Raw genomic sequence first — 15,512 nt, forward strand, 5'->3', positions numbered from 1 at the left:
TCTTTTGCGTACTTGCTATGGTCATTGCTAAGTGTCCTTTGCCGATTTGAAATTACACCAGATTTGTCTCCATTGTTGTTGTTGTTGCTTTAAATTCAGACGGAAGTCTCTTCACGTCCAGTTGCCCTTAGTTGCGCTCAAGTTGCGCAAGTGTATACCATAATGTGTGTCCTAACTAGCCTACACTGGCAGACCCCCGAGCTGGATTTGTAGCCTGTCTACGATTTCTCTGAGACAATTGAAGAAAATAAAATTGTGTATTGTTTTTAGTATACATATAAATATATATGAAGACGTTTCTTAAGTTAAGAACAAGTCTGTGCACCATACCTTTAATTCATAGTTGAACGTAATTTTCATTGTCCATCAACATAGGCTTTCATCTACCTGTCCACGGCCTTAAAATTTTAATCACGGACAGCGCAGCTTCCCTTGGGAATAATCTCGTCATGCCAATGTTGGCGAGAGGAGTACATTAAAAGAAGGGTAAAGAATTGCATTTGCGGATGAATACTGGCTCATATCGTGAGCTGAAGTGGAACGTGATCCATGATGGCACGTCCAACTATTTTCTCTAAAGAGACACCGGGCAAATGTCAAGCTTCAGCAGATTTAATGGCAATAGAGATAATCTACCATGCACGCACGTCAAGTGTTTAGAATATAATCCATTTATTGCGGACTAGGATTTAGAAATCATTTTAACCAAATGAACAGACACATACGCGGAATGTCTAAAATGGGTCTATCACCCCGCCGGCAATCGATGAAACGAATCTGCCGATGGACGTTAAGGAATTATTACGACTTAAATTATTCCTTAATAATCAGTCCCAGTCCCAGTCCCAATTTTAAGTGTATTAGATTTACGAAGATTTAGATGGTTTAGCAGGTAATAAGGGCGTTCGTAAAAGTGTTGTGGAACGATGGCCAATTTCAAATAAAGAAGAAGTGTCAAAATGTTTGCGTTAGTGTCGAAATTTACCTAAGAGCTATATCACCCGAATGATAGGACTAGGAAGACGATAGATTATATATATATATATATTTTATTTTTCATAGTATATACTATACGTACGGGGTGGAATACAACGAATCTGCCAATTCTTGCGAATATCTTGCAATAGTATGCGAGTTTAGAAATCTATTTGTAGATGTATTCTTCCCTAGACGCCATATGGCGTATCTTCCAACATATAAATATTAAGTGCGTGTTAGTTCGGCCGACTTTAGTGTATAAAGGCCCTCGCCATTAGCCGATTCACATTTTCAAAAAAGTCCTACTAATAGACAACTATATAATAGGCTTTTGTTTGCAGAGATGCGTAAAAACCTAGGAAAATGCCAATTAAGTTTTTGATAGGTAGTTTCGGTTTTTTTCAGTTAATAAAAAAAGACCCAGCTTTTCATTTGAGCTCCAGCAACCAATCGATTTACTCTGTATCAACGATCAGCTTCCATTACCTCCTTCAATTTATCCAGTAGTTTATTCCTTTTTGTTGAAAATGCTCAGCCGAAAACATCGTTCGGTTACTTTTTGTCACCGCGCTAACTAGTTTGAGCTTTCAGCATGAGCTTTGGCCAATGGAGCCAACACAAAAACACTTTCCATTCAAGCTCGTTGCGGATAGCTTTAATGACACTTTCTTTGATAAGATAAAGATACTTAGAGCCCAATATTAGTTTCAGTAATCACTGACTGATAATTATTCTTGAAAAATAAGAAATACATTTCTTCTATTGCTATGTTAATCTTCTTTTAACAAGTTGTTATTTATTTTATCTTTAATCAGTCTCTAGATTTATACATAATACATTCCGTAATACAAATTATTTTCAATGGACATTTAATGTTTTTATTCTTATGTTTCGATGTATATATATATATATATATATATATATATATATATATATATATACATATGTATATATATATACGAGTACACATTAGTTACAACAAATGTTGCAGCTAACTATTAATTAGCCTATTTTTGCCAAATCCGTTCGTTCACTTAAAATTTACGATCATAGTTGTGAATCATTGAGTTCTTGACCATTTCACGAAAAAGAACAGCTTCAAGATCAGGTTCGTGTTCAAGAGCAGCTTGACCCTGCGCCATTGTTAGATGATGGTGTTGTCGTGAGGTCGCTTTTGCCTCCCAAGACGAGCGCGTTATCTCGCCCCTGGCCTCGCAGACGTTATGGAGAACACAGCATGCCGCTGCTACCGAGGGCGCGTCCTCTACAGCGACACCAGACAAATCCAAAAGGAAGGGAAACCTGGACCCAGGCAATTAAGAACAATCCTTTAGAACGAAACTTTCGTTTAATTCGAAGAACTTTCAAAAGGGAAAAGCTGAAGGCGGGGACAGTTAAGACCGCAGCTACAGCGAGTTAGAAGAGAATAACTACAAAAACGAAGCCATACTAAGGAGCATTACAATAAGAGATCAAGAAAAATCTATGTACCCTGTTTTTCTAGGGCCAATGCAGCCCTATAGAAATAGGATGACTTACGACAAGCGAACCGTCTAAGGTAAGGTATATGACGCCCTACGTTTACAAAAATAACGATTTTGATAAAACAACAGAATGTCAACTAGAAGCATCTCAGATCCGACAATGATTGGCCTTATTCGTACTGCGTGACAGGGGCACGTGGGAACATGCTTGGGCTTTAAGAAGCAGATCTAGCGTCGAAGACTTCCTACATCAACAAACCTTGATCGTAGCAGTTTGAAGGCCCTTTGCGTAACACTAAGAGCATTGTAGATCGAATTATTAAAACGCTTCTCGATATCACTAAACTTTGGCGCCTGAAACGGGGTGACAATCCGCTCCGACAACGGATAGCACGTACCAGCTATAAGGTAAGGATGGGGGCCCTGATTGGGGCCTAGATGTTCTGAAGTAATGTGGCAAAGCGAATACACGACACGAATATAAATAGGTTAGATAAAGCTTCGTTATACGATGAAGCCCCCATACAATCAATTATCCTAATCTAACTGTAACTTTCGATAGGATGATGAAAGTGAAATCCAATCGAGATTCTATCCAAAGAAAATAGATACAATGATCATTAAGTTTATAAATGTACGCTTAAAGAGAACAAAATTTGAATACCCAGTCTGCCTAATGGATAATTTTTTCTTTGTTTTTGTGTAGTGTTTGCTTTGCCTCTGTGTCCTCAAGTTTAAGCGGCAATTTTTTTAATAATAATAATAACAACACAGCCTAAGAGCTCAAAGCAATGTGAGTAATACATGGAAGTCTGAAACGTTCACATCGGAACTTCGAAATGACGGGCATCATTTGTCGAAAAGAATAAAATGTGAAGCTTCTCAGTAATATGATTCAAATACATCACACGCTGGCTACTAAATTCTTGACGATTCTCAAGAAATTCAACAGACCTCCTGGTGATGTTGGAAACAATACACCGGACTCAGCTTTACGCCATAGAGCGCTATTGTATAAGACTCGATCAACTGGAGTTCGACCTGGGTAGCCAATGGAGAGATCACAGAATCGGTAATCTGACGACACCACAGCCTGCATTATAATTGAGCGGAACCCCGCTTGGTTTACGTATTCGCACGCTGCAAGCAAACGTAAGTATACTGTTGATTAGACAGAGAAAAATACTGTTCGGTTATATCTTGATTACGATACTTTTTGCCCTCGTGAGCCAAGTGGGGCCACTCCCAAACGAGTCATCCTATTCGATACTGAATCAGAGATTTTGCTGTAAATAGTGTAGTAGTAGTGATAATACTAATAATATTATAAGGATCAAGAGAATGATAACGAGATTAATTATAAAACTCTATATAATAAACTAAAAAAAAAAGAAGAAAAGAGAAGAACAAAACACTTCTGATCTTCGTTTGCTGTATCATAATTAACAAACATGATTCATAATTGGCGCCGCTATCTACATATTGACTTAGCAATAGCAACAGTTGAACATAGTCATGCAAGTTTATTGCAAAGGTGACTCACAATCGTCTTTGAGATTATCCCCGAGATGCACAGGAATATGGGTAAAATTCAATGCACCCGCACAATTTCGAAGGCCAAATTTGCACTGAAAGTTCCACATTGTTGTATCCATTCGATCATTTATTGAAATTACCTATTAACAGGTGAGTAAGGGAGGAATCGATTAATTAACGCTCAAGAAGATCTGATAGCAATAATATAACATGCATTTGTATATATGCTTCTAATTTAGCTAAATTTGATTGATTGCTTTAGTAACTAAAAAAGCCAAGTATATTTCTTCTTCGTCAATGAATGTTCATGCAGTTGTCAAGCATCCATGAGCGTCAGCTATCACGTTAAGGGTAAAAAAAATCTGCTTCTAGTAGATAGAGATCTAATAAGATTGCAAATCAAGCAAATAGAGATATTATCAATTAATCATATCTGGTCCTAAGCTGGTAATTATTTCTTATATCGTACCCTTATTCGAATACTCTGACAGGTTCAACTGCAACCAGCGTGGAATCACTAGTATGAATTTCAACAAAACCAGTTATGCGTACATAGAAATAATTTCTAGCAAATATAGGTTTGAGGGTCTAAGTGAGTCAAATGGTAACTTGGTAGATGGGCGTAACAGCCACGCGTTATGGGTCAAAGTCCTCCAAGTTTGCTCCAAAACGGCATAGCATTGAAGAGACAGCATCGAAGAAACAAACATTTCGTTGATAGAGTAGTTGAAGTATGCCGAAATGCAAAAAGTTTCGTATTTTTCTGACTGACCTTTGGCATTAAACATCTGGTGACGCAACGACAAAAATCCAGAGTGCATTCCGTTCGCTGCTCCTCCGGTATCAGTAGCAACGGCGTGTGAAGGGGCTCCGAGCCGCCCAGGACCCACAATGCGATCGCTGCATTAGAATGACAGTTTCAATAGTCGCATAAACGGTAGCAATACGAAACAGGTTATGTGATAATCACAAATATTATAGTCACCACCGGGAACTGTGTTTAACGTCTCGTGTTGGCTTCGTAAATATTTAAATTTTATCCATATTACATTAAAATATCTACTTCTATAAAAATTTACAATTATAATTACTACACGAGCCTCGGAATATAGTAGAGCTCAAGATTGAATGCGTTTAGATTAGTTCAATTAACTTTGTACGGCTCAAGATCTCACGCAGCAACTCTCGTAGCCAATACAGGGTGTCATTTATGTATGGAGATATTTAATCAATTATTACGTATTCTGGCTTTCAGATAAGAGCTCTTATTGTATCGACAGCTTGCAAAAAATAAATCTTCACAATTTCTGCTAATTCTATGACGCACCTATATTGAGCTGAGCGCTGTAGGAATCTCCTTCCAGGTAGGGGCAAAGTTCCTCGTACAGGTAAAGAAACGTGTCCCGTTTCAACCGGAACAAATCGAAAAATTGCCCGTCCGGGATCGCTTCGAGGGTGACACTTAAGCTTGATACGCCGCTAGCGGGCGTAATAAAACCTTCCGGCTGAACGGCGCCGTTTGAATTTGGCGTAATCGTTCTCTGTGGTGTCGGCGTAATTACCGATTGTTGTTGTTGTTGGTGCGTTTTCTGTCGATTCTGCCGTTGCGAGGGCGAATGCTGTAGACGAGGGCCACTCAGACCCGTGGTTGCGTCCACCTGGTTCGAGAAAATGGTCAGGTCCACGGCGGCCTGTTGATTAATATTGTCTGAAGGCACTGGACTGCCGTTGGAGAGGATCCGAATGCCGCTTGCCGGCGTGCTGGTAACAGGGGCAATAAACGGAGTAACGTCCTCGAGTTCGATAGCTTGTGAGAGGACATCGATTGCCTGAGTACCTAGAAAAGCGAACAATGAGAAAAGAGAAAATCAAATGAACCCATCATACCTAGCGCAGATGATGGTAAAAGCGTTAATGCAATTGAGGACATTTACATATATGTATATAATTGAAATGACTGTGAGTAAATAAATATATGAGCTACGAGAGTCGGTTGTAGTGATAATAGCTGAAAATGGCAGAAAAAAAGTAAAAGGAATGAAGTCCGACAGCAACCCTCATTACAATGCTTACCCATATTCGCTATACATTCAACGAAAGCCTCTTTTCTATTAGCCATGCCGGCTTTTTGAAATCTCATCAGATTTTCGACGTTCTGAAGCGTTCGGGTCGTCATGGCACGCTCTAATCGCTGCCGTTTCGAGCGACGCGCAGCGTGAACCGCTAGCATCTGTGCAGTAGACAGTACGACAAAGACAGGTTACTACAATTATATATGGTAAGTACCCTGCAAGTAAACGGGCCCGCAAAAAGGAATAGACGATAGTGCCGAGGATATGCTACCACAAGTTTCTGCTCTGGTTAGACACATGCTAGTTCATGCAGCCTTAGGCTTGGGAATAACTCAACAAATGAGCATGTTGATTATCATCTTTGCAATAGCGCTCGTGCACACTGTAATCAGTACGAACTACTTACTAACTCTTTTAAGAGTGTTCATACAAAAGAAGCTAATCATAAGAAGAAGCTATAAAGAAGAAGATAAATAAGAGCATTATGCAGAAATAGTACTCAATCAACCAGTATTATATCTGATTACTACGACTGGGGTGTTATCGCACCTGAGTCGCGGCGAACTTCTTCAGGACATCCATTCGGGCTTCACCCTCAGCTGTTACTTGTGCGTCTCTTCTACGTCGATTCATGGTGATAGTTCTTCAGAATTTTAATTACAGTAGCTATTAGCTCTTGTTGATTAGCAGGTAGGCTCACCGTCAACAAGGGATAGTCACTAAAATGGAGTATTTGTCAAGGGTGTATAACTTCGAAGTAATAGGTCGACTGCGCATTGACTGAAATATTTAATAAAGATTATTAATTAGCAATAATTAAAATGAATAAAAAATGACAGAAATTGTACGCAAGAACATAATGCATAATAAGTTATTACTATTATTATGTAGTTACAACGAATCGACGTTATGCAATCGAACTTCTGTTAAATCCAAAAAAATAAGAAGCTGCGGCTCACTCGCCTGTTCGGTTGACATTTGTCAGGCGCTTTATGTAGCGTGTTTACTCACTCATATGTTTGTTATTTTTTTTACAGTGTTTACCACAGGACCATCTAGAGGAAAATAGCTAGTAACGATTAGTTAACACAATAGAAGATCATATGGCTTATAATAGGCGTGCCATGTTATATTTCGACTCCAGGTTCTTTAACTACAGTAGATCTGGTCATAATAAGCAAAAAAAACAGCGTGAACAAAATATGTAAAATAGTGTTCAAGGGCTGCTAGGGCTGTATGGGTCCGCTGAAAGCACATAAGCAAAGTAAGATCACTTTAGAACTCCAGAAGAAGTATTTTTGAAACGCTTCCGCAATTCTATAAATAAACTTATTATTACTATTTAGGGTCTCCTAGAAAAGCTAACATATGAGGTTATTACGTTTTATGTTATGCATATATAACATCAGCAGAAGTTCCTGGCGTTTTTCCACGCTCACATTATTACAATTAGATCTATTTTAGATTGCACAGATGTGGCATGCGTGCGCATTTCAACGTAGAATACGGAATATCTCATCAAACACCGAACTGTGACTGGGACCTTGTAAAGAATCTAATCGTATGGCCCACGTTAGCCCCATGAACCCACAAGCGCTACTAAAAAGCTTTGCTCCCTAGGGACTAGGCGATCCTCTCACGATTCTGGATGGTAGCGCAATACTTTAGCTCACGGATCAATAAATGTTCCATTGCCAGGCAATAAACTATCGAATGTTACTAAATGCCGATTTCCATCGATTATATATACGTCTTTCTATTGCATAGAAAATAAAAGTCGTTATATTGACAGCTCTGGCAATCATTATTACTTATCGATATAATTATTGTAATGCATTAAACAAGAACGTGAAACAACAAGAAACAGTATGAGTTTTAGCGACAACCTGCAGGGTTGCGTGTACAGATCTGAAATTTGCTCATAGACAATAGCTCAGACAGGATATTGTCTAGAAGTTGGAGAACAATGCCGAGATTAATCCGATGTTATGGCACATTTGATTTAAACAACTGCTAAAAGCAAAAATAGTATCAGATTTATTTCCTTCTTACTCAGGCCTTCTTCTCAGAAAAGCAACGGACCAAGAAATATATATTTCGATTTAGCGCATGTTTGTTCCCTGTCAAGGCAGATATTACCGCCAACGACTGAATGGGTGGTAAAAGTCATTACTTGACACTAAGTAAAAACTTTCCTCCCGTGAATCCTTTCCGCTGTTCAGAAACTCCTCTTCATGGCTTTTTATTGGATGCCCTGGTACGCCAACACTCGTGTTACTGCCCCTATCACGATTCAGTTCTTCTCTTACTTTCTGTACTGCGTGCAAGCAAGCAAACTCATGTCAGTCGAGCGAATTGTCTTCTATCAATGCGGGAAGCAGTTCCGGAACGTCTCTGGCAAAACGTACTACCCCGCTTCTCGGTTTCAAAAGACAGCCACTTACGAACAGACCAAATGCTGCCCCGTATCGACGTATTCGTGGCTCAGCAGTGAAAACAGAAGATGGACCTATTCGCGGCAGTGAGAACTAGCTGCTCTGTTTGCTGGTCGGTATCTCCAGCATAATAGATCCATATAGCTCTTAGACAAAAGCGGCCCACAATAACGCTAAAAAAATAGACATTGCTCGCCTGAACTAAACTGATCCAACAAGTAGCATCTAGTCGAACATCAGCATCAATGTGCAAGAGCATATAATGGGTTTGGCACCGCCATATCATCATCATAGTCTTCGTTACGACTACCAATTACCGAACCGAGTTATCATTGGGTTAACGCGCTCCCGGGTTTATGCTAGCTCCGTTCCGAACATAACACTCGGACTGCTGCCGCTGTCGCAGCAGCGGCGACAAAACGAGTCGCTTAATTCAGCCGGGCCAGCAAGCAACGGCGCAGGCCAGCGAACGTACGACGATGTTGCCCAATGGAGCGGTGCATTTGACTTCAGCTGATTTCTGAGTCAGAAAGTGAAGGTCGGCCCCGATTGAGCCTAGCCGGAGGCCAAGGCTGACGGCTCCTGTGGTTCCGACTATGCTGAAGGTACTTGATGCCATTTCTGGCAGTGATGATGCTGATGGTCGGTAGTCGTAGCGCCTGCATTGAGTGAATGCAAGTATACTAACAGCATCGTAAATGGCTGAATTGTGGTAAGGCAGACCAACCGACGGGTCGCGCTGCGGCAATTTTCGTTGTTGAGGTCCTATTGACACGCTGCTGAGCTCTAATAGAAGAACGCAACTGCTCTGCAAGTAACTGCAATATAGATGTGATTCAGAAACGGAATCAAGAACGGAGAATGGAAAGGTAGGAGGGGAAAGGCGAAGGGTTGCAGTTGAAAATGACTGTGAAAACACTCGTCGCCTATTTAACCCATGCCATACCGATATCTAGAAAAACGAGCACTGTTTATCGGCTTAACTGAATTCTTGTGTTTTCGATACGTAATAATATCATGAGCATGATGTTGGTTAAAAGTCTTATTGTCGTCAAGCAGGGGGAGGGGGGGATACATATTTATAGCGTAGCGGCTAATAGTAGCGTAACTGTATGTTGTTTTTCTGTGAAGCAGACTGTTCGCCGACTATTCAACTATGTTTATATGGCATTCATTTTAGTAACGAAAAAAAAAAGTACAAATCAACTATTCAACAGTGTTTGGCTTGCATTACACTAAAGGGAAAAGATTATGATAAAAATGTAACCTGTCGTGCGACAAAAATGCGCATCTAACACACTATACTTGTTAATAATATAGTAATAATAATAGTGACGATGATAAACATATTGTCATTTTAAGATAGAGGATTCGCTTTTCCGTACGCTTACTGAATAACTCGCCTCTACGTCATTCAGAACATCCGAACGTTAAAACATTGACTTGTACGGATAGGTCATTCTGATGTTTGAGTGAAAAATACAAATAGAGCCATTAAGACAGCACTTCATTGCCCCAATGTGTCTTTTCTTTTTCTTGCTAATTTCTTAAGAACTTTTGACAAAGCCATTTTATGGAAAGAGAGTGGCTGATATATCGTTGAAGATAAAAGATGCATCTCCTTCGGGGTCAGGCGTCGAGATGAGACCGAACGACGCTTTACGTCCGCACTGCTCAATGCCATTCGATCTGGCAGCATACAGTTGGGAAGGCCGCATAAAATAGTACTCGTCGAATACGAGGGTAAAAAATAGAGGCGAATCTTTTAAAGAAAGCACAGCAGTTCCATTACGATTAAGAAGAACGGCAAAGAATTGAAGGAACAAATATAAGAAAAAGCGGTACTTTATAAGGAAATACCACGGATAAAGCCACATTGAGTCATCACATAGACAGCAGCGTCATAAAAATTAGATAAAGACACAAATATTCTCACAGCACAATAGATATGCTAGCAGTTATTTGTTATTATTGTATCGCAAACAAATGATGCGAAAAGGACAGTCATGCTCCTATCAGCACTTTCAAATAAAACCCCATCCGAAATATAAATCGAGCAGATAATTAAGGAATTATATATAACCTACTTTCAGTAGATCAGCACGAGGTCGTACAAACAAACTTTGTCTGTACCAAACTGTGTTATAGGTTAGAACGTAGAGGTAGGAAACTATGAGCGGGCTGGCAATGTCGCATGCGGATCTTTTGAGCTGATAAGCCTTTCGGTATGAATTTCTCGAGGAGAATAAGTCATATGCTTATTTCTTGTTACGGTTAATGGGCAGCCGCGAATAATTGTTCTCCGCCGTAAAACGTATAACCGACGTAGGAGGCCCACACTTCTTCAGCATAAATTGATCTTTTTCCGAGTGGAAGCACATTCATACAGATATATACAAGAAGTACCTGTTATCAGTAACAGGTAGATATAAAAGCCACATTATTTTGTGCTCAATCAAGCTCGCAACCGATTTCTAAAAAAAAAATTATTATTAAGTTTCACAGTGAATGACGAGTTTAATACGAGGCATTTGCCGCATAAATCTTTCGGATCAAGGCAGAAGGCTCAAAATGCGATATATTTGCAAATTGTTAGACAATATATTAACGAAAAAAGGTCGGTAAGAAGAACCCAGTTTAATTTGACATGGAGTGGGCTTTCTATTGCTACTACTTGTCTGCTAAAATACATCAATTGAGCATAAACGAGATGGTACATTAACGAAAAATTGGGCTTCACATTTACTTTGGCGTCTCTACACCCCTTGACGCGTTTGGCATATTTGGCGGTACCAGCGGTTTTAGAAAGATCCCAGTTGTCATTTGTTATATGTAATAGGCAAAATTGTCGTTATTTTCGCATAACTTCGCTAAAACTTCTAATTTTAATTTAGAAATACTAACATAAGCCTATCATGTTCCTGAATACCTCCAAGCAAGCAAACATTACCAATTCTGTCGCTGCAGTAACTAACATATAAACGTAATTGTTCATTAATTTAAATATATACCAAGGTTAATCGCTCCGTCCATGCAGGTTAAGGTTAAAAATCGCACAATCCTGAAAAAGTAATAATACATCTATTGTGTATTCGGAACCTGAATGAAGAATTAGCTTGCTTGCGATCTCTCTAACATACTCCCTCTATAGCAAAGCGTAGAGCGCAACTAACCCTATAATAGGGGTGTAGAAGTGTAAAGAGGCTAAGTAATGCAAGTGGAACATGTCAAAAGCCGCAGACTATATGAAACACGGGTGATTTCTAGTTCTTCTTCGAGCCTATCGGATCTGCCTGGCCATATAACGTGTCCACTTTCCCAGCCATTTTTGCTATCGCTATAGCGACGATCACAATCTTAGAGGGATGTGACCTAAGTGAGAAACCCCTTAACACTAATAGCTACAGTCTCTTAGCAGTACTCACAACCGTAGCGTTCCCCGGAGGTTTATATGCTTCGAGGCCACTTTGAATCGCACGGAGTAAAAACACATTGATGGAACTTAATCCAATCAGAATTAACAGACGTCAGAGTCGAGAGCTACTAGATTCGATCTAGTGAACATTGTCCGCGCATAACGAAGTTTCAGCTAGGAACGGGTATCGTGCACGACCATATTTCCGCACTTACATATGCCTACGAGATGTGAACCACAACTTCAATGCGTTCGTTTGTTACGTTAACAGAAATCGACTTCTTGTATTTATTTGCGTTTACTGAGCATGAAATTACATCACAGAAATACTGAACGCGGCCGTAAAACGGCGTGTTCAATTTTTTCGAAGACTAGTCCACGACATTTGCCAGTTTGGTGCATTCGTTAATCAAGTAGAGATGTCATTGTTTAAGTGGAGTGCATTTTGTCCCAATAGGAAAATACCCGTAAGCTCCAATTGCTCCACTTAGCTTGTCGGTTTGCTTGTGTGTTGATTCGGCGGCGGCGGCGGCGGCGGCGTGTCTCACTGCCTGTCTTCGATTTTCGATTACATTTTCCTCGGACGTAATGTTTAGAACACGTCTTTTTCGTTCATCTGGTTGTTTCAACTGGCAACACGATAAGCAAAGTGGAGTTTTACTTATCGACCGTACTTCGCATGTCTGTAGGCGTGCTTCTAAATTAAAAGGCAACGATCTGTTCAGTTACCTCCACGCGTAATTTCTTTTCCAACCAAACTCCTGACCTCTTCTCAGCTATTGAGGCACCACAAGTTACGTCCCTAACAAAATCAATACATGCGGCTAAGCTTATTTCGCCTTGTTTTAGGTAGGGATAATCACAAACCTCGAATTTGCGCTAGTTCAATTTGCACCATTTTGGCGAAAAAAAAACACCGAAAAAACTCTTCGTAGCCCTACGCACTCCAGACGCCCAATCACAAAACAAAAGCTGTAGTGAGCACCAATTTCGAACATGTCTTTACTCTTAAAAGTCGCAAAATCTCCCTCCACCGAACGAATCTTCCTCTTCTAAAGCCTAGCCTGCCCTCTCGCGAACTCTGCTGGATCGCGGCACATTTCACAGGCGTACATGTGCGAGACTTGCATTAGATCTGCTGCCAGACGCTGCCCTTTACTGCTGACCACTGTCGCCACCACCGCCGCCGCCGCCGCCGCTGCTACTCCAGTCGTCATCACCAACACCAACGTTATAGGTACAACAGTGTAGCTACGTAAAATGGCAACACACCGCACTGTTCACCAAGACGGCGCCCGCTAACAGAGAAGCGATGCTATGATACCGGCCGACCAGCAGAGTGCTAGTAGCAGCTCATCGCGATCGCCATTAACTATGAATAGCACTACTGCTGCTGTTGCAGGTATTTTGGATCTAGCTTTGATGTGCTACAGTGATTAGTCGTGCTGCGCTTGCTCACGAGATGTCAACCGTGCTGGGGCCGCCGGAGGCCGAATGGATGTTGACGGTGATAATGATGACAACACAAGCGCGATTGACTCCAGTGGACGCAGCGCGCATGCGCTGGCGCCGTTGCTAGCGCTACCACCGCCGCCGCCACCGCCGCCAAGCGCAACGGCAACAGAAGCCTGCGGTAAAAACCGACCAATAGGCGGATAGTCCGATTGCCAGATTACAGGCCCTAATCGCTAGTATATTGCGATAAAGATGAACAGGGCACGATCGTGCTGCTTTCTGTGGTTGCTGGAACGCGCGAATCCTGGCCGCCCAGCCGAACCAGTCGACTCGTTCAGGTCAGGCCGGCCCTCTTCGGCCTATAGCAGCAATCGTTAACTACTATAGCATACGAAAAACGAGCAGAACACACACACTTCGTTCTGCAGAGCGGCAGCTCTCATACGCGAAAGGGGAAAGGTAGATGATTTGTCTCCACCTACCGTGCGGCTTGTCCGTCCGCCTTTTCCGTAGATTAGCAAGCTGGAAAACGCTGTGAGTCGGTTCGAATACAATACCGGTGGGTCACAGGACGACGAGTCCAGCGAGACGATCACTGCAAGCAAACTCACAGTGAGCCATAGCTATTCATGGAGCTAATGCCAAAATCCTTTGTGAATGACACATATGACCGTACACAGATAAAGAAACGCGCATTCTCTATTGATTTGCTCTAGTTGCTCGTGTAGGAGAACGGAAATCAGATAACCTTACGTATCTATCTTGCATTTGAGTCAAGCTCCCGTCAGAGGGCGCCACACACGCACGCTGTATTAGTCAACACTTAGCTGGTGTTTGGGAATACACGTAAAAGCTAGAGACGTAACCTATTTCGCATAGGTAGCGGTCAAATTAAGGAAATGTGTTGGGCTAATATGATAGTTTTATAGTATTAAGCAAGGAAATAAACGTTTGGTAAGAAAGGTTGGAATGTTAAAAGATACGTTGCTATGGAAATCGATGTTGCACTCAATTGCGTACCATATAGCCCTGGTCTAGACAGCTAAACGCGTGCGAAGCTGCCAAATGCTTCTCTATCTTGATGTGAAAATGCCCTCGTAGGTTCTAACACGGTTTCGTGCACAGCATTCTAATATCACTAACTTTTCAAGCAGCAGTTAGCTTGGTTTAATTTTCTGTAAATCACAAGTAACCTCTTTTTTTTTCTAGCTATATTGGATTAAAACGAACTATGCCCTCCTTTGTGTTCCCAGTGATATTGCGTTTTCCTCGCAAGCTCTTGGAAACATATAGTGGTACAAGTTCAAATCGGGGCAGAGACGCACGTCGTTTCGTGACAGCGGAGCATTAATCCGGATGGCTGAAGGCTAGAGGCCAACTGTTTGAACCGTCTAACGACGGAACGGCGTTTTTCGGACGAAAAATATGCCAATTGCCTAATAAATATTTTCCTAACAATCGCACTTGGTTATTGCTGCTTAACCTTGCTCTATCGAATTTTCCGTAGAAAAATCGAAATTAACTGAAATTGATATATATATAGTTGATCCACAATAGCGTTCTCCTAAAAATTTAAGAGCTCGTCAGTTAATTAGTGCTAAAGCAATGAATGGGAAGTCATCGAATTCGGTTGGTCACATCTATACAGGTTACTACTTTTGCGGTTATAATGGTTTTCGCGGACATCTATGCCTTTAAACGTAATATACTTTCTTCATTTATATTTGATGCGACGTTGTTCCGGTAGTAGAACACAACTAAGAATGATTAAGGTACTGTCGTATTGAGTTGTCCTTTGACTACATTCTGTGCATGTAAATGTTTTTGTTTGTCTCTATCACAAAAACGGTTGCCTCAATAATGGCCAAGCTGTTTTTTTTTGTAACTTTTGACGATGCCAATGCCATGTGGTAGGATCAAAGATCGAACGAATTCGCCTATTTGTATTCATGCATCTATTATTACCAAATGATCCATCTGGTCTAGTAGTAGTTGCTTTAGATGACAGATTTTCATGTGCTCACAGTTCATCGATCTATTCTGTTCTATTCTCAAAGTCCTGTTGTGTTTGGAAGGCGCAACATTATTCCTAGTCGTCTAAGCGAGCAAACGAAAATTCAGAATACCTTATGTACCT

General features: G+C 40.9%; 1 protein-coding gene and 1 long non-coding RNA gene across 7 annotated transcripts; one reads left to right on the forward strand and one right to left on the reverse strand.

Annotated features, from left to right (window-relative positions):
* Positions 1 to 1,021: 1,021 nt before the first annotated feature.
* Positions 1,022 to 13,958, reverse strand: LOC111271963 (uncharacterized). 6 transcript variants are annotated; one of them, XM_022853043.2, is made up of 9 exons: positions 13,858 to 13,958; positions 6,620 to 6,850; positions 6,072 to 6,228; positions 5,326 to 5,835; positions 4,771 to 4,898; positions 4,006 to 4,138; positions 3,417 to 3,602; positions 2,722 to 2,905; positions 1,022 to 2,280 (listed from the first exon to the last, which is right to left on the reverse strand). In XM_022853043.2, the coding sequence occupies exons 2-9, from the start codon at positions 6,701 to 6,703 to the stop codon at positions 2,013 to 2,015; spliced, it is 1,650 nt and encodes a 549-aa protein (XP_022708778.1). In that variant the 5' UTR covers positions 6,704 to 6,850; positions 13,858 to 13,958; the 3' UTR covers positions 1,022 to 2,012. The 6 variants fall into 6 exon arrangements, with proteins under 6 accessions (XP_022708778.1, XP_022708781.1, XP_022708782.1 ...); XM_022853046.2 differs by lacking the exon at positions 13,858 to 13,958 and adding an exon at positions 11,931 to 13,437 and having other exon boundaries at positions 2,722 to 2,896; XM_022853047.2 differs by lacking the exon at positions 13,858 to 13,958 and adding an exon at positions 11,931 to 13,431 and having other exon boundaries at positions 4,006 to 4,090.
* Positions 13,959 to 13,993: 35 nt separating this feature from the next.
* On the forward strand, positions 13,994 to 14,834 carry LOC147751915 (uncharacterized). The gene is made up of 2 exons (XR_015315549.1): positions 13,994 to 14,329; positions 14,585 to 14,834. It is a non-coding gene; the product is annotated as an uncharacterized LOC147751915 (long non-coding RNA).
* Positions 14,835 to 15,512: the final 678 nt, after the last annotated feature.

Source organism: Varroa jacobsoni, unplaced genomic scaffold (assembly GCF_002532875.2).
Source record: "Varroa jacobsoni isolate VJ856 unplaced genomic scaffold, vjacob_1.0 contig01319, whole genome shotgun sequence".
Lineage (NCBI taxonomy): Eukaryota > Metazoa > Arthropoda > Arachnida > Mesostigmata > Varroidae > Varroa > Varroa jacobsoni.